The 24,103-nt window shown below is 52.8% G+C and overlaps 10 protein-coding genes; 6 read left to right on the plus strand and 4 right to left on the minus strand.

The window, feature by feature from the left end:
• Positions 1-294: 294 nt before the first annotated feature.
• On the plus strand, positions 295-886 carry RCC_09618 (uncharacterized protein; the record flags this gene model as incomplete). XM_023774859.1 has 3 exons in its annotated part: positions 295-373; positions 431-569; positions 682-886. 3 exons carry the CDS (start codon positions 295-297, stop codon positions 884-886), a joined length of 423 nt encoding a protein of 140 aa, XP_023630627.1.
• Positions 887-2,304: 1,418 nt separating this feature from the next.
• RCC_09619 (related to endo-1,3(4)-beta-glucanase) lies at positions 2,305-3,570 on the minus strand (the record flags this gene model as incomplete). XM_023774860.1 has 4 exons in its annotated part: positions 2,305-2,335; positions 2,387-2,851; positions 2,908-3,022; positions 3,075-3,570. 4 exons carry the CDS (start codon positions 3,568-3,570, stop codon positions 2,305-2,307), a joined length of 1,107 nt encoding a protein of 368 aa, XP_023630628.1.
• An 818-nt stretch (positions 3,571-4,388) lies between these two features.
• Positions 4,389-7,763, plus strand: RCC_09620 (uncharacterized protein; the record flags this gene model as incomplete). The annotated part of the gene is made up of 1 exon (XM_023774861.1): positions 4,389-7,763. One exon carries the CDS (start codon positions 4,389-4,391, stop codon positions 7,761-7,763), a length of 3,375 nt encoding a protein of 1,124 aa, XP_023630629.1.
• A 761-nt stretch (positions 7,764-8,524) lies between these two features.
• Positions 8,525-11,095, minus strand: RCC_09621 (uncharacterized protein; the record flags this gene model as incomplete). XM_023774862.1 has 3 exons in its annotated part: positions 8,525-9,126; positions 9,190-9,949; positions 10,001-11,095. The coding sequence occupies 3 exons, from the start codon at positions 11,093-11,095 to the stop codon at positions 8,525-8,527; spliced, it is 2,457 nt and encodes an 818-aa protein (XP_023630630.1).
• Positions 11,096-11,516: 421 nt separating this feature from the next.
• Positions 11,517-13,320, plus strand: RCC_09622 (probable coatomer subunit delta; the record flags this gene model as incomplete). XM_023774863.1 has 2 exons in its annotated part: positions 11,517-11,690; positions 11,749-13,320. 2 exons carry the CDS (start codon positions 11,517-11,519, stop codon positions 13,318-13,320), a joined length of 1,746 nt encoding a protein of 581 aa, XP_023630631.1.
• A 604-nt stretch (positions 13,321-13,924) lies between these two features.
• Positions 13,925-15,551, plus strand: RCC_09623 (uncharacterized protein; the record flags this gene model as incomplete). XM_023774864.1 has 3 exons in its annotated part: positions 13,925-14,483; positions 14,539-15,391; positions 15,464-15,551. The coding sequence occupies 3 exons, from the start codon at positions 13,925-13,927 to the stop codon at positions 15,549-15,551; spliced, it is 1,500 nt and encodes a 499-aa protein (XP_023630632.1).
• Positions 15,552-15,727: 176 nt separating this feature from the next.
• Positions 15,728-16,661, minus strand: RCC_09624 (related to 3-oxoacyl-[acyl-carrier-protein] reductase 1; the record flags this gene model as incomplete). XM_023774865.1 has 2 exons in its annotated part: positions 15,728-16,530; positions 16,586-16,661. 2 exons carry the CDS (start codon positions 16,659-16,661, stop codon positions 15,728-15,730), a joined length of 879 nt encoding a protein of 292 aa, XP_023630633.1.
• A 595-nt stretch (positions 16,662-17,256) lies between these two features.
• On the plus strand, positions 17,257-18,657 carry RCC_09625 (uncharacterized protein; the record flags this gene model as incomplete). The annotated part of the gene is made up of 1 exon (XM_023774866.1): positions 17,257-18,657. The coding sequence occupies one exon, from the start codon at positions 17,257-17,259 to the stop codon at positions 18,655-18,657; it is 1,401 nt and encodes a 466-aa protein (XP_023630634.1).
• A 240-nt stretch (positions 18,658-18,897) lies between these two features.
• Positions 18,898-20,451, minus strand: RCC_09626 (related to regulator of the ubiquitin pathway (contains UAS and UBX domains); the record flags this gene model as incomplete). The annotated part of the gene is made up of 1 exon (XM_023774867.1): positions 18,898-20,451. One exon carries the CDS (start codon positions 20,449-20,451, stop codon positions 18,898-18,900), a length of 1,554 nt encoding a protein of 517 aa, XP_023630635.1.
• Positions 20,452-21,797: 1,346 nt separating this feature from the next.
• RCC_09627 (related to PAB-dependent poly(A)-specific ribonuclease subunit pan3) lies at positions 21,798-23,953 on the plus strand (the record flags this gene model as incomplete). XM_023774868.1 has 5 exons in its annotated part: positions 21,798-21,849; positions 21,899-21,956; positions 22,010-22,137; positions 22,187-22,317; positions 22,370-23,953. 5 exons carry the CDS (start codon positions 21,798-21,800, stop codon positions 23,951-23,953), a joined length of 1,953 nt encoding a protein of 650 aa, XP_023630636.1.
• Positions 23,954-24,103: the final 150 nt, after the last annotated feature.

Below are 24,103 nucleotides of genomic sequence, written 5' to 3' on the forward strand. Positions count from 1 at the left end.
AAAGATGATGCGTTTGGACAAGTACATGCGTTTTCATGCACATTGAATGCCGGACTTCACTTGCCCTTCTCGCTGCCATCATTATTCAAGAAACAGAGTGGGCGAGGAGTGTGAGCTCAAGTGAAGTGAAGCATGCTGCAATAGCCGTATCCTCTTGGGATGCTCCACACTACAGGAATGACCGTCAGGAGGGAGCAAAATACAAACATCAACCAGGCTACCCACTCTCTTCATCTCACATCAAACCATGAACTGAAATATTACTTGCATCAGAATCACAACAACGTCTATCTGATGGCTGCTGAATCCAACATGAGTTCCACCACTGTCGCCGCTCCCACAAACCTCCACGATGTTCGCGAGCAGATCTTTGGTAGGTGGTTGTCGCATTCTCACTGTTCCCCAGCTCTGCGTGCTAATAGCAACATAGCCAACGCAGCCGTGCTGTTCCGGCGGATCGTAGAAGATCATCCCAGCTTTCGAGAAACCCYCGTAATTCGTCCTGGCGAGATCTTTGATGTGATCATCAGTCGTTCCCCGCATGGTGGTTCCGGATGGTTCGTCGGAAAGTAAGTTGAAGTGAAGTTTGAAAGGCAACGAGCATGTCTCGAAGCCTTCGCATGACTCCACTGTATTGAAGATGTTGAAGGCAAAGGCTGACTCTGTTATCCATCGCTGCAGATACCAGGCTGTGCTCGTCTATGGTAGTCCAATGAGACGCAAGGTGGCGGCGAAAGGGAAGAAGCGCGGTGATGCTGTTGGGGCGCTGTACGGGCTGCTTGGAGTGCTGGCCGATGCTATTGGGCACAACTTCAGGGCGAGCAGTATGGAGAGGCCTATCAGTTACGGCAACCACTCTGTGGTTGATCTTGGCCTTGTGAACTAGTTGGGTTCGACGGCACAAGGTGACATCAGCGAGGCTGGGAGTGAATGAGTGGCGGCAAGTGAGATTAAGCGTGCGTGTAATCTACTCATTATGGTTCGTGGGATGTATCAAGCGGAGCGAGTAGTCCATCTGAAGATTCAAGGAACACTGAGGGACGTTTCAACGAACCTTCCCGCTCTTTGCGCCATAGCAAGCTCACAGTCACCCAGCAATGACCACAACAACGACACGTCCAGTTGAGAGCGTGACATCACTATGATAGCTTCGTCGTTGATATGATAGAGAATACCATCTATCTAGCCATATACACATTAGGTAAGGCGTTAAGTTTCACTTTCGAATTCACTGCCCTCCAACGAGTGAATGTTACAGCAAATGTCGATCTAACCCTTTCTGGGATCTGCCTTGGCTTTCACATGAACTCGTACGTGAGCTTCCAGAATTCTTCTCCCGAAACATCACTTTTCACTTCACATTCGCCGTTTGCTCAAAATCAACTCTCCAGAACAAGAACATGGCGCACAAGATCTTCGACTCGGACGATGAGTCGGAGGACGCGCGGCCAGCTATATCAAAGCGCAAGAAGCCTAACTCGTCTCCAGCGCCGAGTGGCAGGAACAAGACGCTACGCCGGTCTGGTCGAGTTCGAAAGCCGCCGTCATCAGCTCTCATCGAGGAGTCTGTCGCGAGTGCTCGTATCCCCGCACGTAAGGCAACAAATCTTTGCGCCGACTAAGTTCCTGTTTGCTGACCCGAGCAATCAATAGGTCGCAAAAGAGCGCGCGGAACWTCCAAGATGCCAAACTCTCTTTCCACTTCCTCATCCCACAGCGGAACTACGTCGTCAGAGATGGGACAGTCCGAGACACCCCCACCCCAACATCAAACACTCGATACACCAGACAGCGTACAGGCTTTCTTCGACGACCTCGAAAATGATTTACACGTTGAGCAAGACAAATCTCAGCGTCAGCGCCGTGAGATTGAGGACCTCAAGAAGCAACTTCGCGAGAAGGACAAGAAGCAGACTGGCTCGTACCATGAAAGCCCAGCATCTACGTCGAAGAGAGACAAAGTGATCGAGGCGAAAGATGACGAAATCAAGGAACTGAAAGGACTGTTGAAGGCCACTCGAGACTTCCATGCTGCGTCGAAATTGGCGGTTGATACCCGCGACAAGGAGCTTGCGAGGCTGAGACTCAAGCACACGCTGCTCATCAAGGCGGCAAAGAATGCGACAAACAGGTGGGGCGGTATGGGCGAGCTTGCGGAAGCTGTTGAAGATGCTGCAGAGTGAAAAATGGGGATATCAATGCTATCAAGCTGGAGTTCGATTCATACTTTCTGYCGTGATGGGCGGTCTAACTAGACGTCCTAGTCTACGAACCAGACTCTTATTTGAAGCCATTTGAACACATTCACACAGCTTGATATACTCGCCAGCTTCTCCTACACTGTGTTAGTCACTGCTTCGACGTACTGAATTGAACGGCTACTCACCATTCCCAATAAGCCGTTTTGTACGCAGTATTGTTTTTGGTAACAAAGTCCGTACAGAGACCAGGACAAGCGTCTTTGGTGTTGTAAATGCTGGTTGCACCCGCCCACGCTCCACAGAGATCGATATTGGCAATGATGCTCTGGTTTTTGAAGTGGCTGCTGACATCGCAATTTGTACTCGGGAAATCTGCCAGCGGTGTAGACCATTTTCTTGGGTCTGGTACTGTGGTGTTCGCCACCTCCTCTGAAAGATCGTGTGGGATGGAGTCTCGATCAAAGAACCACACCCGGATGCCTGCGGTCCTCCATTCCAAGGCGTATATGGCGCCTCCGTTCTCGTTAAATGCTTGACCCGCTGTGTTTACCTCACCTCTAACTCCGCACCCTGCATTGTCGTTTGTGGAGTTACGACAATCCTTGTGAACCACGCTCCCGGTCTCCTTACGCTTGGCGATCATTTTGCATCTGTCGAATATGTCAGTGCTGGGGTCTTGCTAGGTATCCTGTCAAACAAAACCCACCCGGCGGAAGTATGTAGCGTGACCTGGTTCCCTGCAGCCGCTTGGTTGACAGACTCCATCACGTCAATCTCGCCGTGAGCGGGCCAGTGTGATGGGTCTGCTAGCCATAAAGCGGCTGGATCTGGGTTAGCATGCAAGAAAGTGACAAATAGCCGCAACTTCCATACGCCAGGTACTGCAGCCATAAGGGGCACTCAGCACGYCGAAAMCGAACAAGCCCGCATTGTATTTTCTCTTCGATGTGATTCTCACACTGTAACGTCCGGTGCTGGCATTCGTTTCCGACGTGTCGACTCGTAGGACTGCAGAATAGGACGAGGCGTACGTGAGGTTGTACTGAGCCGACGTAGCTACGGCGGAGTCTACATAATGGACGAAGCCAGCGGTTGGGTCATCTCCTGTGAAGTAGTCGAAGTTGTCGAAGAAATCTGTGCCGCTGTACGTATCGATGAGGGCGTAGTTCAAGGCAGTGTAGTCAGGATATGCGTTTGATCTTGACCCGAAGACTGCGCCAACCACGACTCCGACAACGATGATTACAACGACTGCAATCACCCCGAGTGTCGCAAGTTTCGACCGGTCTCTTGCATACATCTTTGCTCTTCCCTTGGAGTCGATGTTTTCGTACGCAGGCGGAGAGCTTTTCGAGCGAGAATAGACCATTTTTGGGATAGAAGAGACAAGAAGCAGACAAAAAGGTGTAGGACGACATGATGGACGGCGGRAGCAACTTGCCAATGTTGTTTTTGTTTTTGATGAGCATCGTACCTGCTTGCTATGCTGGCTAGCTCTGCCGGCGCCACTTCGACATACTTTCGACAGCCCTCTTGAAGGAAGCTGCTTACAATTCGACTCTTGGAGCCGAGCACAAGCAGGAGTACGTCCCATTTCCAGCACATGCTGCTGCCTGATACATGCTTTGAAGCGTACTTTGGAGAAGATCTCGGGAGGAGGTACATGCGTCTTTGAAGGCACCGGAACTCATCAGGCTTGTAAAGATGATGAGTCAAGTTCCGAAGATATGAAATTCCATGGAGTTATTGAGGATACGTCGTCAAGAATCGCGTCGACTCAAACTTCGTCATCACGTGATATCGGGCTCACCCACTCGTCGCTGATTGGTCGTAACGGGTTAAGGTTCAAGGTACTTACCTACCAAGGTTACTTTGTTATTCTCAACTTCAGAAGCATGCAACACCCGCAAACATCGCCCTGAGTAAAGAAAGCATCAACCAAGTCGGCGCGCGGCGCGTGATCTTTCCCACAGCACAACACAGTGCTCCTCATTCGAATCCCATCAAACATCCTCGGGATTCTGCGCTCGCAAGTTCATTTCGTGACGACGTCCTCACCCCACCATATGCAGCATCGCCAAGCTGCTCAATCTGACGGTCAACACATCGTTCGACTAGTCGCGTGCGCGCGCGCGCCTCACAGCCAGGAGCGACGTTGCAAAACGCCCGCGTATCGTSAGGACTAACATGTCTGGCCGCTCTCGTGAGTCGCGACGTTCCGCGTTACCACAGCAAGAACGACCAAACGCTGAGGCTTCATCGCCCACACCTGCGCCATTCACTGCATCTTCACTTCTCACCAACGCCAATCCGATACCTCGATTGAGGAGGTTGGGCACCCGTCTCTCAGCAAGACGTACTTCACCACGGCTTCAAGCGTCCAGTAGCAGGAATCCGAACGACGACTTCAACCCTGAAGCACCCGAGTTCATTCCAGGCCCAGGCCCAAGAATGTCTTCTAAGAGAAAGGCATCCTCGGTGGGCAGGTCGGGAAGGTCGGCCTTGTCCACTCCACGCAAGAATGCGAGCAACAATCAGTCTCAAAACCAGCCCATCATTCGCTCTCATGAGATCTTCGGCCGTGCTGTTGCCACCAGGAATGTGAGCAATGCTTTTGATGGTTTGGCTGACGACGACGAAAATGATACCGACGCTGAAATTGCTGAACTTGCTGAGCTTGATGCCATGGGCTTCGCGGATGATACTGTAAGTCGCGGTCATGAGTCGGTGACAGACGCACTCACGCTCATGCGTAACCGCCTGTCCAAATCTCAACGTCTCCCGGATCTGCTCCAAAGCGACTCTGCTATCTTGTTCACCTTTGAAGATGGAAGTGCCGCGGATGATGCCGATGGTTCCGCGCGGTTGCGATACCTGCCACTCTGTGCTGCAACCACGCCCGGTTGGGCATCGTCGGTCGGTAGGGACACACCACTCACCATTCTCCCGCGCCACCGCGGACGTATTGACCAATTGGAGCCCACACCTCCATCCACCAACATCACCTGGCCACCCAATGAGGTGCCCATAGAGTTGTTCGACCTCATCGCCACGTATCTATCTCGGGACGCTGTCAAATCGATGAGACTGGTCAGCAGAGAGTTTGAGGAGAAAGTCTCCTGTGCCGTGTTCCACACCTCCGTTGTTCCATTTAACACTGAACTCTACGACATGATTGACGAGGATGCAAGAGCCGCCAGCCGTGCCTCCAAACGGACAAAAGGCAAAGGCAAGGCAGGACCTTGGGATACCCCCGCACAGAGCGCTGATTCTTCCCATGGATCACTGCATTGGACAAATGCCAAATTCGACGCCGAAGGCAAAGTGTATAAGGGCCACGGTCTTCGCGTCTTTCAGGGTTTTGGGCCTCACATCAGGAGATTCGGTATGAGCTTCGATGTGCTGGAGGGTCAGCTGTCTCGGCCGCCGATCAAGCGCGAACTTGATCACGTCGACTCATACCACGGTGCCTACGATTGGCCGCCGATATGCTACACTCGATTTGCCAATCTTGCAGGCCTGGAGAAGACTGCCGATGAAACATTGCGTWTGAAATCTGCCTTCTCGCATCTCACAAATGTCCACGATCTTGCTCTCTCAGTGGACAGCGGTCTTGGCTGGCTCAATGGTCCAGACAAATCTATCCATGCGCGAGTGTTTCAGCGTCAGCCTCCCATCTTTGGTAACTCTCGACGCGTTCCCGACCACCAAACTCAGGATGCAAAGGAGTTTTGGGCCACAATTCAGGCATGCRACCAGAGTTTAAGCGATACCATCAATCCAAAGGAGGTCTCGTTGGTCCGGCGACCTATTTCAAGGCATCCTACCGAGCTCTCTGGGCTACGGGGCACACAGTATGGYAACAGCAGACTGTGGTCTTCAATTGCTGCGAACAGAGCGGCCCCGACCGTCTCGACTAACTTGTCTGAGGACCTCCAATATGGCATCATGTTCACCACTTTCGCCACGCCTGATTCTACTGCCCAACCCATATACGACAAATTGGCGCTTGTGCCGTCTGAATTGAGGAAGGAGCAGAAGGAGTGGCTTTTGGAGACGGAATGGGCTCAGCGGGCGTTCCTTGAGTGCTACATGCTTGCAGTGATGGACAACCCGGACAAGTTTGCAATGGTCAGAACGCTTGCAATTGTCAAAATCTCAAGCGGTTTCCTCCCGGTTCTTGCCAGAGAATCATTTTGGGATGCACTGCCAAATCTGAAAGACGTCACGGTTCTGGTCAAGCCGGACTGGCGGTCAGTGGAGAAGGACAACGCCGGCTTCGCTGAGACTTGTCCGCAGAATCCTTCAGAAGCGGTGCGCACGTTTCATCGCTGTATCCTGAGGGACCGTCTCTGTCTTCGAGAGGGGATCAAAAAGCTCAACATTGGTTGGAGCGCCGGAGGTGAGCATGCAGATGGCATCTTCGCCCGTAACAATCACATCATGCCGGCTCCCATCTCCCAACTTGAGCATACCACTGCTGCGAATGGGAATTTTGGACTGGTATTCAAATATGTCGAGCATCTCACATTTACCAATTGTTGGATGACGCCGCCGATGCTGGAGGATTTCGTCAAAAGCCACGCGGAAAAGAGCTTGAAGGTACTTACCCTGGACTCTGTTTCATTGACSGCTCATCCACGCTTCCCAGCCGGTGGTCAAGGAGGTGTAAACCAGCAAATAGCACAGGCCCTTGCTGGAATTGCTGGATTCCAAGGTGGTGGAGCTCCTAATGCCGTGCACGCCCACCAGCCGAATGTGCACAACATGCCCCCTCAGCACCACCCGCCAGCTTTACCTCCACCACAATGGCTGATGCCTAATATGGCTCCTCCTCAGGCCGTCAACCAACAGCAACATCATCACCAGCATGCCCTCCACAACTTCCTTCAGCAGCAAGCCAACAACGTCTTTGCTCCCGCGAATAATGCCAACGCCCATGGCTTTGGCCTTTGGCATGCCGCGGCCAACGGTCTGGGACCTGGCTTACCAGGTCCGGTGCTTCCACCTCTCGCTGTGCCTGCTCCAAATGTTCCGACCATCCCCACGGCCCAGCTTGCTAACACACACTGGAGCGAGGACCATCGTGAAGGATCGTGGCCCGAAGTGCTCGACAAGATCTCTCCAGGCCCGACATTCGCCGATTATCAACCTCAGCCCGCACCTTGGGAGGAACAGCAATCGCCACGTGCGCCTACGGCTCTCCGAACACTCGAGCTGAAGTCATGCGGCTATGCCAAACTCTCTCACAGCACTGCGTTCGATCAATTCGCTGTCGAAGCCGGGCACGATCACCACCTTTCCCTATGGTTCCGCAGTCGCCAAGCAGCTTTATCTCCCGCAATGTTGACGACCACAGACCGCTACCTCGGTCGTATCATTCAACATATGCCGCCGCGTGAGCAGGACGCGTTGCTCTTTGCTTGGGGCCTCACGATGGGATGGAACGATCACTCCAAGGCTACCGAGGCGGAGTATGATGGCTTGCTCCCAGGCGGCACGGGAAGATTCTCAGGCAAGATTGAGAAGGGCATGCCGCCAATCGGTCAACAACAGGTGTGAGAATCTCGATTGTATGACTTTACATTGTTTGAGGTTTTGTTTGTAAAAGGGCGTCACAACTACAAGTATGTGCTATTCTGCGTCGTGCTCGATCATCCATATGTTGATGAGCACAGGGAGTTTGTCGGGATGGGTGAGTGTAAGTGGAGATACGATTGTTACGGCCGCCAGTTAGACGGATCTGCATGGTCCTCAACTTGATCCATGACCTTGTACCATCAACTAGCTACTTTGTAAAAAACATTAAAAGAAAAATGAACACGAACAACGTTGCATTCTCCATGAAAGCTACATGGTCGAGGAAAGACACGCAATAATCACAAGAGCTCGCCGTGAAAGCTGGGCCAGAAGCCATCGTCCAACGCCGTCTTGGGTATCATTCTTCCTTTCCACCGTAAAACGCCACGCCAAATCGCTCAAATGAAAAACCTCTCGCCATCTACTTGAATCCTCCTCTCCCCACGCTTTCAAATCTCCATACCCTCATTGCGCGCCTGTGAGGCGCGCGCTCAAGATGGAACTTACCTGTCTACTAGACGCGGCTGACGCTGCAACATTTCCTTGCAGCAGCTTGTGCGTGGTCAATTTCCATGATTCTGTGCTGTGGTTAGTATCTGCAGGACATCGTATTAGTCGTACCGCCATTGAGCGGATCGGATGGGAAAGGTGTGGAATGATGGTGCCAAGCCTCCAGAAGGTGGGCTGGCGAGGTGTCGCGCGGGCAGGATGGGACGATGCCAATACATCATCTCGAAAGCGCTTCATGATMGAGCTTTTTTGGGCTCCTGCTCTTCAGGGACGTCATCTTGGCCGACATGCTCGTCGAAGGAACGCTTGCCGAGGGGCGAGTTAGGTGTGGGAACAGCCTCTTCGACATCATCGTTGAAGCCAATGTCGTCGTCATCAAACTCGAGGCTGTCGGCGGGCTGGGCTGATTCGCCATTTTCTGCTGGACGCTCAAAATCGTGACCCTCGAGCAGATCGAATGCTGCGTCGAGCTGTTCGCCATCCAGCTGCTCGTCCTCCTCGGCTGGAAGGTCATCGTCGTTCAGATCATCGTTCAGATCTTCTGCGACAGCGGGAGGATCGTCTTCCCGCTTGTGCTGGTCGACATTATTGCCAGATTCGGCTTGGGCCTCATGTGGAGCAGTGTTCTCATCTGCCACCTCACCGTCCAAGTCATCAATGGCTTGCTGGTTATCAAGACCTCCTGAGTCGGAAGCAAGCGCGAATGCCTCGCTTGTGCTGTTACCGCCCACAGGTCGTTCGTTGTCATCGGCAGACGTGCCGTCAGGGGTGCCCTCCGCATCGTGCTCGCTGACAGGAGCAGAGGATTTGCCATTTCCATCGTCCTCATGCAGATCTGCAGTTTCTGCCGTCAGGTCGTCGTCATCAAAGTCGATGAAATCTTCGTTGTAGTACTCRCCAATCGAATCGTTCGGGGGGTCGCCACGAACAGTCGTTGAACTTGCAGCGGATTCTGGTCGGACTTGCTCCTCTGACTCCTGAGCGGCATGCTCATCAGATTGATCGGGCTCATACTCGAGCGAGTCATCGTTCGGCAGGTCATCATTCTCGTCTGCATCTGCTCCTGGGAGTTCGACTTCATCACGGTAGTTCTCCAGTCCAGCATCGGGGCCCGTCTGCTGCTGCTGCTCCTCGTGCTCCTCATACTCCTCATAGTTGGTGTCATCTTGTGGGGCATCTTCAGCTTGATCGGCGTTATACTCTGGGTCTTCATCCTGATTCTCCGGATATTGGTGCTCTTCGTACTCTTGACCTTCTTCCAGGTGTTGTGATACTTCTCCTTCTGCTTGGTCATCGGCGAAGGCACCTTCACCTTCGCAAGGGTGCTCCTCACCATCGTTCTCGTCATCTCGATATTCTTCGCCGTCATTCTCGCCATCTTGATATTCTTCATGTTGTGCATCTTTCTCTTCATCTTCTTCGTCTTCTTGATCATACTCGTCCAATTCATCGGCGCCGCCACGCAGAAAGGCGAACTTTGACATGCCTTCTCCCTGCTCAGCTGCGGCTTTCAATATGTTGAAACTGCTTGTAAATTTTAGTTGCAAGGAGAGAGAGAGGGCAAGTGGCGGGATGGCATGAGTGGCATCATTCCTGTGCAATTTCAGATATACCCCGAGGACGTCATCAAGACTAGTCCCAAAAGCATGGGGGGAGTGCTGCAACGCAGTTAGCGAAGGTCCAAAAGTAGCGCGGCGATGATGACAAACCTCGACAAGCTGTAGACCCATGTTTTCGAAGCTCAGAACGAGCTCCTGATCGGCAGATATACTCTCGCCCACCTTGAGCGCGAGACGCTGCCTACAATTATCCAACAGATCGCCAAGACTGACGCTAGCCAGGTTATCGTCCTTCAACAGACCGTCGCTTTGAGCGCGAGATTTGAAGAGAGGCATCACAAGATCTCCATACCTAATCGTGATGGGGTGTATGCCCGTATCGGACGGAGTTTGAGGCCCGTCTGGTGCGAAGTAGGCTGTGGTATCGAGCCCGGAGGGGAACTTGGGCGGGGCTTTCAACTCTCGTGTCTCGTCGTCGTGCTGCTGACGATCGGAGGTACTCGTTGATTGAGCGACCACCTCATCTGCTTCGGTCGCATAAGAGTCTGGCTCGTCTGCCTTGAAGGCTTGTACTCCAAGTTCCTGTGCCGCGGCTTCCTCGGCTTCTTCGGCGTCAACTTGACGAGACAGCTCATCGACCGCATCGTGGTGATCTGTATTGAATGCCTGATCGTCGTCGAGAGGAGCGGCAGCGAGGGCAGTTTCATTATCAGCGTCTGCATCCAAAGCATCATTCTCTGCGACTGCTGAGAGAAAATTGGAGGTCGGCTCTTCCACGACTGCCGCTCCTACAGGCAGCAGCGGGACTGCTTCATCTACAGGCTGGGAGTGAGTCACGTTTGGTATGAGTGCGGCAGAGCTATTCTCAACCTCCTCAATGATCGGGACAGCGGCATCGTCCAGTACGATCTGAGTATCGTCCTGGTATTCGTCATCGCTGTAGTCGATGAGCTCTTCATCTTCAATGTACGTGTCAGGCGCAACAGGGTCATCATGCATCATCTCTTCATTGACCTCAGATCTGGGCTCCGCATCTTCCATCATGTGATCCGTGGCAGTGCCGGGTCTGATCGGTTCGCCGTCTTCGACCATCGGCTCGTCCTCGGTGAATGGTGCCGTAGCATAATCGTCGTAATCAATGAGAACCTCGTCATCGTAGCTATTGCCAGCAGGAGATAAGGATACTTCCATAGTGTCGTCAAGCACGGCCGCAAGGAGCGGTGCGAACGCCGTTGTGGAGGTCATATTGGGCAATGAGAATGAGCCGAAGCTCGAACGCGTGTGTTAGCTAACCAGCGCGATGCTTGTGATGTCCAGTTGACCAGGCAGGGTAGCTGCTGGAAGGTTTTGGTAAAGCAACGCGTCAAAGGAGCGCGTAAAGTGCAAACTGCTGCGAGCTTCGTCACGGGGCGAGCGTTGCCGGCGAAATGTCACGGGCGACGGGCGCGTGGCGCTTGTTGGCAAAGACGGAAATGAAACGCTGGTTTGACCGCGGTMAAAGTTGCGAATAATTACGCTTGTGCGAGTTGCGAAGCAGCGTGATGGATGTGGAAGGAGAGTGGTGAGATTCCGAGCCGGAGTGGAGTTGAGGTTGGAGTTGAAAGAAGGACGGCTTGAAAGAACTGAAAGCAGCAAGAGCGGCGGCAGTGGCCGCGCAAGGGTCAAAATGTCTTGGCGGGAGATCTCGCTGGACGGGACGGGATGTTTGGTCGTGGAGACACCACCTGTCGACAGATGTGAGGCAGTCAGTGAAAGCCAGCACACCCTTCCACAGCAGCACATCTCCCACCTTCGCAACCACGTTGAAGCCTTCGCTCAATTCGCCCACCTGCCCAGCATGGTATRTGTTCACCAGTATAAGATGCAAATCGTATACGGATACTCACATCAATGCGCAGGTTGTCCTCACGGCCGCTATTACCACGCGCTCGGGGAAGCCCATCCTCGCTCGTCAGTTCCGCCAGATGCAGCGATCGCGAGTAGAGGCATTGCTGGCTTCCTTCCCCAAACTGGCCGACACGGCCTCGCAGCACACCACCGTCGAGCAGGACAATGTGCGCTTCGTGTACCAGCCATTGGACGAGCTTTACATGGTCCTAATCACCAACCGCCAATCGAACATTCTACAAGACATCTCCACCCTCCACCTATTCGCCCAGGTCGTGGGCTCAATATGCAAGAGCATGGATGAGCGTGAGATTACTCGTAATGCTTACGAGCTCCTCTCCGCTTTCGACGAGGTCGTAACCCAGGGATATCGGGAAAACCTCACGCTGAGCCAAATCAAGACTTTCTTGGACATGGAGTCGCATGAAGAGCGCATTCAGGAGATTATTTCACGCAACAAGGAGCTTGAAGCGTCTGAGGAGCGGAAACGCAAGGCGAAGCAGCTCGAAATGCAGCGCAAGGAGATCTCTCGTGCGGCGCGAACGGGCAGTGGTGGAATGGGTGGCATGTCAAGACAGCCCACATATCCGATGTATACAGCACCGACCCCTGCTGCGCCTAGTATGACGGAATCATACGACTCCTACAACGCTGCGAAGAACCCATCATTCAACAAGCCGCTGGCATCAAGAGGGAAGGGTATGCAGTTGGGGAAGAAAAAGGCTGGCAACAGCATGTTCGACCAGGTGCGCAACGAGCTGGGACCAGAGGCTGAAGCGAGTGCTCCATTGGCTGGTGTACCTGCGCAGGCTGTGGCTCCCGTCCAGCCCTCCATCCCAGCGACAAGGGGTAGTCTGGACAGGGAAGGCATTCATGTTACAGTGGCAGAGTCCATCTCTGCTCGTCTGTCTCGCGAAGGTGCTGTTGAAGCCTTCGAAGTCAAGGGTGATCTTCAGCTACGCATCACGGACGCTAGTCTAACACAAGTCAAGCTCGATCTTGCAGTTGGCGACATCAAGGGCGCCCAGCTGAACGCACACCCCAAAGTTGACAAGGCGCAATTCAAGAACAACAACACGATCCAACTCACGGATACCACGAAGGGCTTCCCAGCCAACAACAGCATCCAGGTCATGCGATGGCGGCTTACAGCCAAGCCAGACGATGTGCAAGATCCGCCCATCAAATTTACTGTGTGGACCTCGGAGGTCTYGACCAACACGTACAGCATCACAGTCGAGTATGAGCTCACGGGATCCGATCCTCTGAAGGATGTAACAGTCGTAATGCCGTATGAAACATCGGAACCCACAGTCTCCAGCTTCGACGCAGTCTATGAAGTCAGCGGAGACAGCCTTGACTGGACGATTGGCGATGTCGACGATAGCAATCCCAGCGGCAGCTTCGAATTTGAAGCACAAGCATCATCTGAAAGCGAGTTCTTTCCCATGCAGGTTCGATTCACAAAGAGCCGGCCTTGGGTAGACATCGATGTAGGCAGTGTGAGCCTCTTGAACATGAACCAGGACGTCGGTTTCAGTAAGGATATTCGATCAGTGGCAGAGAATTACATGATTGTGTAGGGGGTTATGCGCATGCGACATTGGACTTGACGAAAGCAAGCTACACTTTAGTGGTATTCAAAGCAGAATCGATGCGGTTGCCTTGCACTGCGGTTACTCGGTGCCTCTGGTTTCAGACTCGTGTGTTGGGATCTCAAATTTGCAGGGGCGTATGGCCTCTCGTGCACGTATTGAATTCTTAAAAGCACTGAAATGTGTTTGGACCTGCTTTCAAGCCACCTGGCCGAACTCTCTCAGGGATACAGAAATGGTTCTTCAGCACTTGATGAACTTGTTGGGAAAGCAGACGATCGCTTCCAAATGAGACCTGCATGCCCAGTCTCGCGGCATCCCAAGACACTTGGCCATCCAATGATTGACGACCGCATATCATGGCACTCGACTGCGCCTTTGGAGAAGAGAAGGAAACAGAGCGCCGCCTGCAGAAGCCCAGAAAGACTTTCTTGTCGCCGCGTAGCAGACAGGGGCTGAGATCGCAAAGTGATGGCAGTGCATGGCCGATTCACGTCATGATTTGCAGTGAGCACTTGTACCCTCGCTGGCGTCCCATGTCTTCCGTAACATATCCTAGCCACTGCCGCTACAAGCCATGACACCATTGACAATGTCCCCGACTACTGGAAGTTGGAAAGATCGAGCTTGGGCGAAGCGATGGATGGAGAGCAGAGCACAAATCGAGCGAAGACAAGAATCTGGAGAATGGATCAACTGTGATGCAAACTGCTACTGTTGCCGATATATGGTAGATGAGGGATGTGTGGATACGGATGAAGATGCAAACGACAACTGTCCGGCGCCTCGTCCCACACCAGCAGCTATCACGGCCATGCCGACAACTTTGCCGTTGCCTACGGAGACTTTATCAGCCACGACTTCTCCAACTAATGCTCCTTTGACTGTCGAATCGTCTCCCGCTTCATCAGCTGTATCAGCTCCCTCGACCACGCTAGGTACGAGCACGTCAGAATCGACTGCTTCGACACCGTCAGCAAGCCAAGAATGGGTATTCCCCGCGGCTACTTCGATTATCAGCGCACGTCAAGTTGATACAGTTGACGCGGCTTCCTYCGGTYCCGTGCACCGCGAAGACTCCATGATAGTCCAATGGACGCCTGAAGACACGACACCAGGTATTCAATGGTTCTGCGAGTCCAACTCCGGAAGTGAGTAGAATTGCATCGACGCTACAAATACCTGTAATTGACATCACGACCACAGACCGTAGCGGAGGTCTCGTTTCTTCCAATCAAAGCCAACCGCTCAGTATCCAATTTAACGGCCTTGCGCACCAAGCCAACGACGTAGATGACGTGTATTGTCGACTAGGATTCACAGACGCTCCTGGGCAGACCGTGCAGTGGCAATACATCAATACTCCAGACCCAAACGGCGCCAATGTGATTAGTGCCCCTGCAAATGTGGCCACAGCAGCGGTGGCTACTGCATCTTCTTTGATTGTCTCTACTACCAGCACGATGAGCACATCACCTACAAGCATCAACGATAGTAAATCAAGGGACAGTGGACTTTCTGCAGGAGCAGCGGYAGGAATTGGTGTTGGCGTTGGCATCATCGTGATCGTATTCATCATCCTTGGTGCATGCTTCTGGCATCGTAAGAAAAACAGTGGACCTCATCGCATACCCCTGTGGGCTATCAACGACAAGAACTCTTCCAATTCGGACGAATCAGGGCATCCGCCCTCCTACTCTGATAATCAAACACCGAGCGACGGAGTGTTCGAGCTGCCCGGGGCGCCCCTGAATCCAGCAGAGCTTCCAGCTGGCATCAAAGGCACACCCGTCATGCCCAGCGAGCTACACGGTCATCACGAGAAGCCTGCATTAGCAGAGCTGGGCAGTGATAAAGATTTKGAAGAACAGAACATGAGACCTCGTCCACTCACTTCGCATCCTGCTCGTGTTGTAAACGGCGAAGATGGAGCTGTGGTGTTCTCACCTTCGGATTATGACAGGATAGAGGATGGCACAGAACGACTTCCTGTGTCTCCCTTGTCAGGAATCCTCAGCTCTGGGCGTTTTGGAAACGCGTCTTTCATACATCAGCAAATGTAAGTCGACTGGAAGAGCTTGATCTGTCTACATCTTTGGATCGTAAGGTCCTATGCTGACCAATGTTGCAGAGAGAACTCTCCAGTCAGCGCATTGCAAGATAGAGAACCGGGCTTGGGGGCAGGACGAACTATGTTTCAAAGAAAGCCTATTGGGTGAGAACGATTTCACACTAGTGCGATGATCAAGTCTATGGTATTCCCAGAGAGCAAGCTGAATAACGAGAAACGAATTCATGTCAATCTAGACTTTGTGAGGACTGCGAATCTGGAGCATCAATCGTCTCGACACAATAATTTCATGTTGCGAGTATCGAGATCATCCCTTCTACCTCTTCAAGCATGAGCCAACAGCCAACCTCCGTCAATGACGAGCGTCGAACCCGTCACGTAACCGTTCTTTGCAAAGTTCAACACAGCCTGGGCGTAGTCTGCCGGTTCTCCAGCGCGGCCAAAAGGAATTCCCCATCCCTTCATATCCCTGAAGTGCTCCTTCTGCTGTCCGTCATCCCTCGCGATGGGTGTCATTTCTGAGGGAAAGTAGCCCGGTGCGAGCGTGTTGACTCTGACTTCGATCCCAGGGCGCTTGAAATCGACAGCCAGCTGCTCCGTGAGAGAGATTGTCGCGGCCTTTGAGGCGTTGTAGCTGAATTGGCCATTCTGGGACTCTTTCGTAATGCCTGAAATGGAGGAAATGTTCAAGATCGAGCCGGCTTCGGGGTAGCCGTGATCTCTAGCCGCTGTGAGAAGAGGCAAGAAAGCTGCCGATGTGAAATAATAGCTGGCGACGTTAATCTTGTAGATTCCGAGCCAATCATCAAAGGTTTGATTGTTGAGCATCTCCTCCGAGATGGATTTCACATCTCCAGTTGGAAAGCCCTTTGGTCCATAGTTGACCGAAGACTGGCCTGCATTGTTGATGAGAAGGTTGACAAATTTTTCCTTGGCCGCAATAGCTTTGACGCCGTCCTCAATACTCTGCTTATCGGTGCAGTCCATCTGGATGCCTACAATGGAGCCGCCACTCGCGGGATCCGTGAGTTCGGCATCCTTCAGCTTCTCCGCTCGTCGTCCGGTAACGTATACTTTCGCCCCATTTGCAGCGAGAGCTTTGGCGGTGATGAGTCCAAGACCGGTACCTGCATTAAGATTGTAAGCGGGTGTCTGGCAGCTCAGGATTTGGGAGTAATCTACCTCCTCCAGTGACCACGGTCACCCAGCCCTTAATGTCGAAAAGTTTCTGCACGGTGTATTGGCTGAGATCTGCCATGATGATCTATCTGTTGTATAGTTAATGATGTTTCTCCGCTGCTTCTGGGCAATGGAAAACTTGTAGATACATGTCCACCGGATAAATGCAGTCAATTGCCTATCCGGCGTCTGACGGTCCGAGTTCATTCGCTGGATCTACCCAAGGTATTCTGCCGACGCGGAGGATCTTGAAGGCTGCTCCGGTCACTGTCGAGGAAGTTGCAATAAGTTACGCCCCGAATCGCAACATTCTATTTACCGATTGGAGCCAAAAAATGTTCACTGCACCGTTGTCGTAACATTCGCATTCCGTCGACCCCGACTGGAAGAGCAAGGGTATAGCCGAGCAAGTCATGTATTTGATGCAGAGGTAATTCCATGATTGTGGTCGTCGAATGTTACATGAAGCGATGACTATGCGACACGACTTGGCCAGTTGCTGGTGTTGCACGAGAGAGGGACTTGGAAGGAAGTAATTGAACAACCCCTGAGAGGCCCACCCAAGCTTCGACTTTTGGCCGTGGCCAGAGCTTCCTCGATGACTTTCCGCAGGTTCGGACATCAGACGAACATCAACAAGACATCATTATCGTTCGAGCTTTGGTCTCGCAATCATGGATCTCTCTATCCCGCCGATAGTGCGCGGTGAGTTCATATATCGAGATGTGCTTCTAGTCGATGCCGGTGGAGATGGTAAGAGACATCCGTGCGCTGCCGAAAGCGAGATCAAAGCCATACTCTCAGGCAAGGCAAAGGACATGGTGGGCCATTGGTGGGAAGCGCAGCTCATCCACTACGGACTCAACCGCTCGAAGGTAAAGGACACTTGCAAGGTCCGCCTCCAGCAGGCCATTGGCCAGGGCAAGCTCAAGCAACAGCCGCCGCATCTGTCTGATATGGAGGGTCAGATGAAACGGGAATTTGCTGCCGCTGTTCGCAAAGCGAAAAACCAAACTAAGTCGCAGGGAAGCACTGTACAAGGCAAAAAGCGCGCAAGGGAAGACGACAATCCGTCGTCAAGTTCTAAGAAGACCAAGATTTCGGTCAAGGTGAATGGAGTCGAAATCGAAATCGATCAGTCGTCTTCAAACAATCAACCGACAACAAAAACAGCACGGCCAAACAAAAGTGACAAGTTGGCTGCCACCAAAGCAGATGTAGGAAAAAAGCCCTCCGCTGCGAAAACGAGCAAGGAATCAACTCCAGCAAAAGCTGCTCCCGCGAAGTCCGCCAAGAAGAACACGTCAACCCCCAAAGCGACATTAGCTTCCCAAAAGACCCAAGCCGTAGGATCAGGTACCGCCGAAACAACTTCATCCGCTTCTTACGCGCATCACCCAGACAATGTATTCCAGACGCCAAAATCCCAAACGGCTAAAGCAACTATCAAACGAGAGCCAAAGGTCAAGTCCGAGCCTGGCACTTCCGCCAGCCGCCCCTCTGCTGTCAAGAAAGAGCCAAAGATCAAAACCGAACCAGGTATCAATCGTGCCTCGCCTATCAAGCATGAAGGCTATCTCTTCGATCCAGATGCAATGGACACCAGAGCCGACATGTCTGAGAGGCAAGTCAGCGTCACAGGCGTTTACAATCTCTCATGCGAGCAGATTACTGATCAGCTGCCACGCGCCATTGACACGCTTCGTCTGTTCATATGTGTGGATCACGAGACTGGAACTACTTGGGGTGCATTCGAGCTTGCCATGAAATCAGGCGTCATCAAGATTGATGATATTGGCGTGGAGCGAAAATTGTCGTTCGGCTGGCGCTCCCGGGATAGTGAGACTGGGAGGCTGCAATTCGGCAAGGGCTGTTTCGGAGACATTGCGTTCTATGGTGATGAACAGGTGCGTGGATGCTTCTACAACCTCTTCCCGATGTTTGGTATGTCGGGAGTGTCAGCACCTGCGGAGTTTGTGGGCGAGCGGAGGCCTGGCCCATTGTGGTGCGGGAGGAGTGCGCCGAGTTTCAGAGAGGAATGGGACGGATTTGTGAATGAGGCATATGGACGCTGATCTCCGGCAGCTACATGTAGTGTTACAGACGAACGCTTGGATCTCTTTTGCTCGGTCATGATGGGACCACAATCATACCATTACATTCAGCGCTACAGTTGCGATGGTGTCACGTAGCTGGCGATGCGGACCGATGAGCTGCCAAAATCCAATGTAAGGTAGCCATGAATCTATCTGTTCATCCATTTGTTCATCCATGCCGGTCTTGTTCTCGTGAATAGTGGTACAAATTAAAGCGCCTCATGCCTCTTCCTCCTGATCATCCTCATCCTCGTCATCCTCATTGATGATCTTCTCTACGATGAGGTTTCCGCTCCTGCCAATCTTCTCCCGAATGCTTCCTGGGGTGTCCAAATCATACACTTCTCGAGGCATTGGCGAAACTAGCCGGAACTTGTAGACATGCTCGAATGCTTCGGGTTCAGAAACCTCCTTCTCCGAAATCTCCTGCAGGCTGTCGTAACACTCCACAAAAGCGTATAGCTCCTCCAGGGCGGCATCAGGGCGGAACTTGCGTACAACACGCTCGCCAGACGGCATTCGTAGGCTCATTCGCACGGCATCCTTGACGTCCGCACCTGGCTCGGACGGTATACTCTGTGCTCTCCACCTCCGCCATTGGGCAAGCTTGCGTGCCTGATCTGCCTTCCTCTCTTCCCTCTCCCGCTCTTCCCTCTCCGCCTTCTCCTTTTCGGCCTGCTCTTCCTTCTTTCGTCTCGCCTTTTCTCTGTCCTGTGCCAGAGATCGCTCGTACGCACTCTCCTGTTCTTGCCGTAGATTCCGTGTCGCTTGCTGCTCTTGTCTCTGCCGGCGCACGCGATCTAGCTCCTGGCTCTGATTCTGCATCGCTGTCTGCAATTTGGAGATGAGGTCGCGGGCGGCTATTGGGCCAGTGCAAGTCGCGATTTTGGACATGGCGGTAGCAGAGACCGTAGGCGTGTGCACGATGATAGCTACGTATGGAAAGCGTGTCACATTGAGTGCAGTGCTGACCTGATATGCCTCTGCGTCTTGTACTGTGCCGGCCCATAGGAGAAGGTTGTTGCTGTCATTCTTGACGAAGTTGGTAAACTCGGGGGAGAGGAGTGTCTCGCGAACGAAGACCGATGTATCATCGTGCTCTGGAGATAAAAGCACTACTACTAGCCACTTGAGATCTCGCTTTGCAACATCGAACGCCTGCGCATACCCGCCCTCGTAGAAGGGCAATGTCCCGTGAGTTACACCATGCTCCTCCTCAAACTCCCTGATGAAACGGGCTGCGGTATCTCGGGGTGCTAGCGGCCTTCGTCCTGAATCTCGCGAGGGCTGTGAAGCTCGGCCAGACCAGACGCGTGCCAGCAGCCGCGGGAGGAAAGGGAACAGATAGCCAACGGCGCCCAACACCCGCTGAAAGATGGTGTATGTGAGGTTGAACGGCAACAAGATGATTGAGAACGGAAAGGGCAGCGTCTGCGTCATCTGGCTCTCCGGGGTGGGCACAACCCGTGGTGCAGGCTCCAACCCCGGCACTCGTCTCGACGTCGATCTCGTGGGTATGCCATCCATCAAAGCCTCTGTCCTCCGCCGATCCTCCGGCGGCGSAGGCTGAGCGCGTGCGGCCTCCTCTGCCGGGTCCACCGTTTCCGCATCACCATCAAAGAATCGCGTTATGGCAATCTGCGCATTCCACTGGCACTTGCGCAGCAGCGGAACTGCCGCCTCGAGCTCCTGGTCAGTCACTGAAGTGAATTGTTGCAGAGCGAGCTGCTGCTCCTCCGTGAGCGCCGTGATGTCGACTGCGTTCTCTGCCATGGTCGGTGATGATGTTGTATCAAGCCAACAGCTAGTAAGAAAGAGCCAGGTGGATGTCAAAGTCAAGGTGACATTATTGCGGAGGATCGACGGAAGCTCGGAGACATGCAGATGTCTCATCTTTGGGTGGGTAGGGCTGAGAGKTCCAACCTGACCTCCGACCACGACTCCGACTCCCTCCTTTACATTTGACTTACTTGCTCGCTGGGAGCCGGGAGCGCGCGCCACTGGTAGCCCATCCGACCAGGTGTTGTTCTGTCGCGATAGCGATTTTAGCTTCACACTCAGCTTCAGCATGGAAGGAACCTCTAGAGCATTGCCCGCCGATGCGTAAATTGTCCCTTCTCCCTCCCAAGGCCTGATCGCGATTGCAGTTGCACTTTTAATCAAAGGTAAGACGAAAAAATCCCACATCTTCCGATCAACATGTACATTCATCTGCGGTACCGGCGGTCTGGTACGCGAGCATGGGTCCAAAGAAGACGTGGCAGCCTCTCGACTACCACACTACCAGACATGATATCGATCAACAAACTAACGGGCACAGTACGCCTTTTTTGCGGCACACCAGTAACCCCACATCCTCCCACCAGCAGGCGTCTCTCACTCCGGACCGCCGCGCTTTTTCCTCTGTGCTCAATAGCAGAGTCAATTCTGAGCAGCCGGTCGACCCCCAAAACTTTCACGCACAGTACAGAAATCAAGATCCAATCGGTCGACGACTATCCCTTGAAGTTCAAACTGTCTCTCCTCCCCCTTCGCTGCCATCTCCCAGTTCGGATTCGGCTAGTTTGCCAATACTTGACCAAAGAATCAACAGTACAGCGAACGTTGGGACCTCTTCTAACCGATTGAGACTTGGAGGTGTCCCGAGAGCGCGAGTGACCTTACCTCCCACTCCCAGAACAGTTTCCACAGAGGATCCTGGGCGTCCCGCTCAGCTTTTCGGATCTCAAGGCGTCGAGCAACCGCCTCAAGGATTACAGCACGACGGGCTGTCGAGATATCACAAGAACGACTCTTCTGAAAACCATCTGCCTCACGGCCAAAACTCGTCTCCGATATCCCCACTTGATTTCAGTCGATCGATAGCCATCAATCCTTCGAGCAGACCAAGTCGCGTCGAATATCTCTCTTTTGAATTCTGGCCAAGGTTACCTTTAGTCAAGCTCCCTAGCGTCGACAACCTCTCGGCTTCGCTCAACACAGTAGACGATCATTACGATCCTACGCAAGGTTCCGACGAGGGAGAAGGCGACCAGGGTGGTAATGTTATGGCCGGCCTGCCTTATCGCACATCACCTGGAGAAGCCAGAAGATCCAGTCGCTTGGAAAACCGCCCACCAATGAGCACTGTGCTCTGTAGGAATGGGCCGCAGTGCAGAAAATTTGTAGAAGGTATGCAGTTGGTAACCCACTTGGAACGCTGCGGCTGACATATAACGAGGCACGTGCCATTACAACCACGATTTCGGCTCAATGGCTCCAAATGGTCTCAGCAACAAGTAAGGCACTACGTGAATCCCCACCTCAACTCGATTATGCTGAAATCTGGCAGTGCGAAGAAGTCGCTCACAGTGGATTCTCCTGCCTTCACGCCGAAGTCCAGCAACGTTCAACCGGTCAAGAACCTTGGGATATCGCCCAAAGCCGCGGCGGCCGCAACATTTACACCACGTGGATCAGGTGGGTCCGTCTTCACCGAGCTCCGTCGTTCGACACTGACAGTCCGAAGGGACAGTGACACCATCTGCTTTTACCCACACCAAAGAGCTGTCCGGCGAATTTGTTCCTGCCCAGATGAACCAGCCCGCCCCACAATTCCAAGAGTTTGTGCCCGGCCAGTCGTTCGTGGGATCACCCCAGGTAAGTTTGCCGACGCAGCTCGTCCTCGACATCGATTAGTGACACTTCACAGCTAGAAGCGCAGACACAGATACAGCAGCAGATAAATCCTTATAGCGATCCCTTTCTTGCTGGACAAAATCTTGGCGGCTTAGATGGTGCACACGTAAATCCATATGCGCAGCAAGGACCTACCATTGGAGGACAGGGTTTCTATCCGGACGCATCGAATTTCAAGCATCCGCTCAATTATCACCTCTACTCGACGATCGGCCCACGCCGTGAGAATCTGGCTACGTACCAGCGCGTCACCGCCGATTTTTTCGTTCCAGATGATCTGCGAGAGGAACTCCAACGGAAATCTGAGGCTACACTCCAGACGTTTGCCAACAGCACGCTCCCACATACCGTCGAGCATTTCCACTCTCTTGTGGCGCTGGACACAAACAACACCAAGGGTGTTGCTACTTTTGGGTATCCCAGCTGGATCTATAAAGCCATTTCGAGCAAGGATGGCCACGTCTATGCTCTCAGAAGAGTAGAAGGTTTTCGTCTATCAAGCGAAACGTCAATACGAACAATCAACAGCTGGAAACGCATTAACAGTGCTAGCATGGTTCAAGTTCACGATGCTTTCACTGGTAGATGGTTCGGCGATAGCTCGCTCATCATTGTGACCGACTACCACCCAAGGTCGCAAACTTTGGCTGAGAAGCATTTCTCCGYGGGCCGAAACACAAACCGATCCGGCGCACAGATTACCCCTGAGAACGAGCTTTGGGGTTACATTGTACAGCTTGCAAGCGCTCTGAAGACGATACACGAAGCAGGCATTGCAGCGCAGACTGTAATGGCATCCAAAGTGCTCCTGACGTCGAAGAACCGCGTGCGATTGAATGGTTGCGGGGTGTTCGACATCATTCAGCACGATCAAAGTCGACCGCTGGTCGAGCTTCAGCGTGCCGATCTTCAGGATCTGGGTCGGCTGATAGTGGGAATTGCAACACGAAATCAAACCGCGCACCAGAACTTGTCCAAGGCGTTGGATCTTGTCGCTCGCTCGTATACCGAAAGGCTAAGATCTTGCATCGCATGGCTTCTCGTACCTCCTCCGCTGCCACAGGACGGGTCGCAAGCATTAGGGACATCTCATCCCTCGACAGACTACAATGTGAACTCGCTACTCACAAGCATTGTTGACAAAGCCATGGTCATCATGGATAGTACGCTCCACCTGGAGGACGAGCTCACGACAAATCTCGGCCGCGAGCTTGAGAACGGGAGACTTGCGCGTCTTCTTGCAAAGTTGAACGTCATCCTCGAACGGCCGGACATCTCGATCAACCCTGCAGCCTCATCGAACCCTGCGCTTCTGAACCAGCCATCAATGGCTTGGTCGGAGACTGGCGAACGCTATTATTTGAAATTGTTTCGCGATTTTGTCTTCCATCAAGTCGATCATGATGGCAGACCTGTCCTCGATCTTGGTCATATCATCACATGTCTCAACAAGCTGGATGCTGGAATTGACGAGAAGATACAGCTGATGAGTCGCGATGAGGCTAACGTCTTCGTCGTAAGCTACAAGGAGGTCAAACGTGGGTTCGAAGCGGCGTGGGCGGAGATAAGCAAGGCTTCGAACCCTGCGCGGCGATGATGGAAGACAATCTCGAGTGCKTCTCACGTCATTTCAGTTCTGGTTGTTGGAGTGTGAAAGAGTGGGGATCTTGGAATACGACCGTCGTTTTGGAAATGATGAGGCTTACACAAGCTCTTGAATAGCTAATAAACATCGAAATGTAAAGAC

Source organism: Ramularia collo-cygni (assembly GCF_900074925.1).
Source record: "Ramularia collo-cygni strain URUG2 genome assembly, contig: RCC_scaffold18, whole genome shotgun sequence".
Taxonomy (NCBI): Eukaryota; Fungi; Ascomycota; class Dothideomycetes; order Mycosphaerellales; family Mycosphaerellaceae; genus Ramularia; species Ramularia collo-cygni.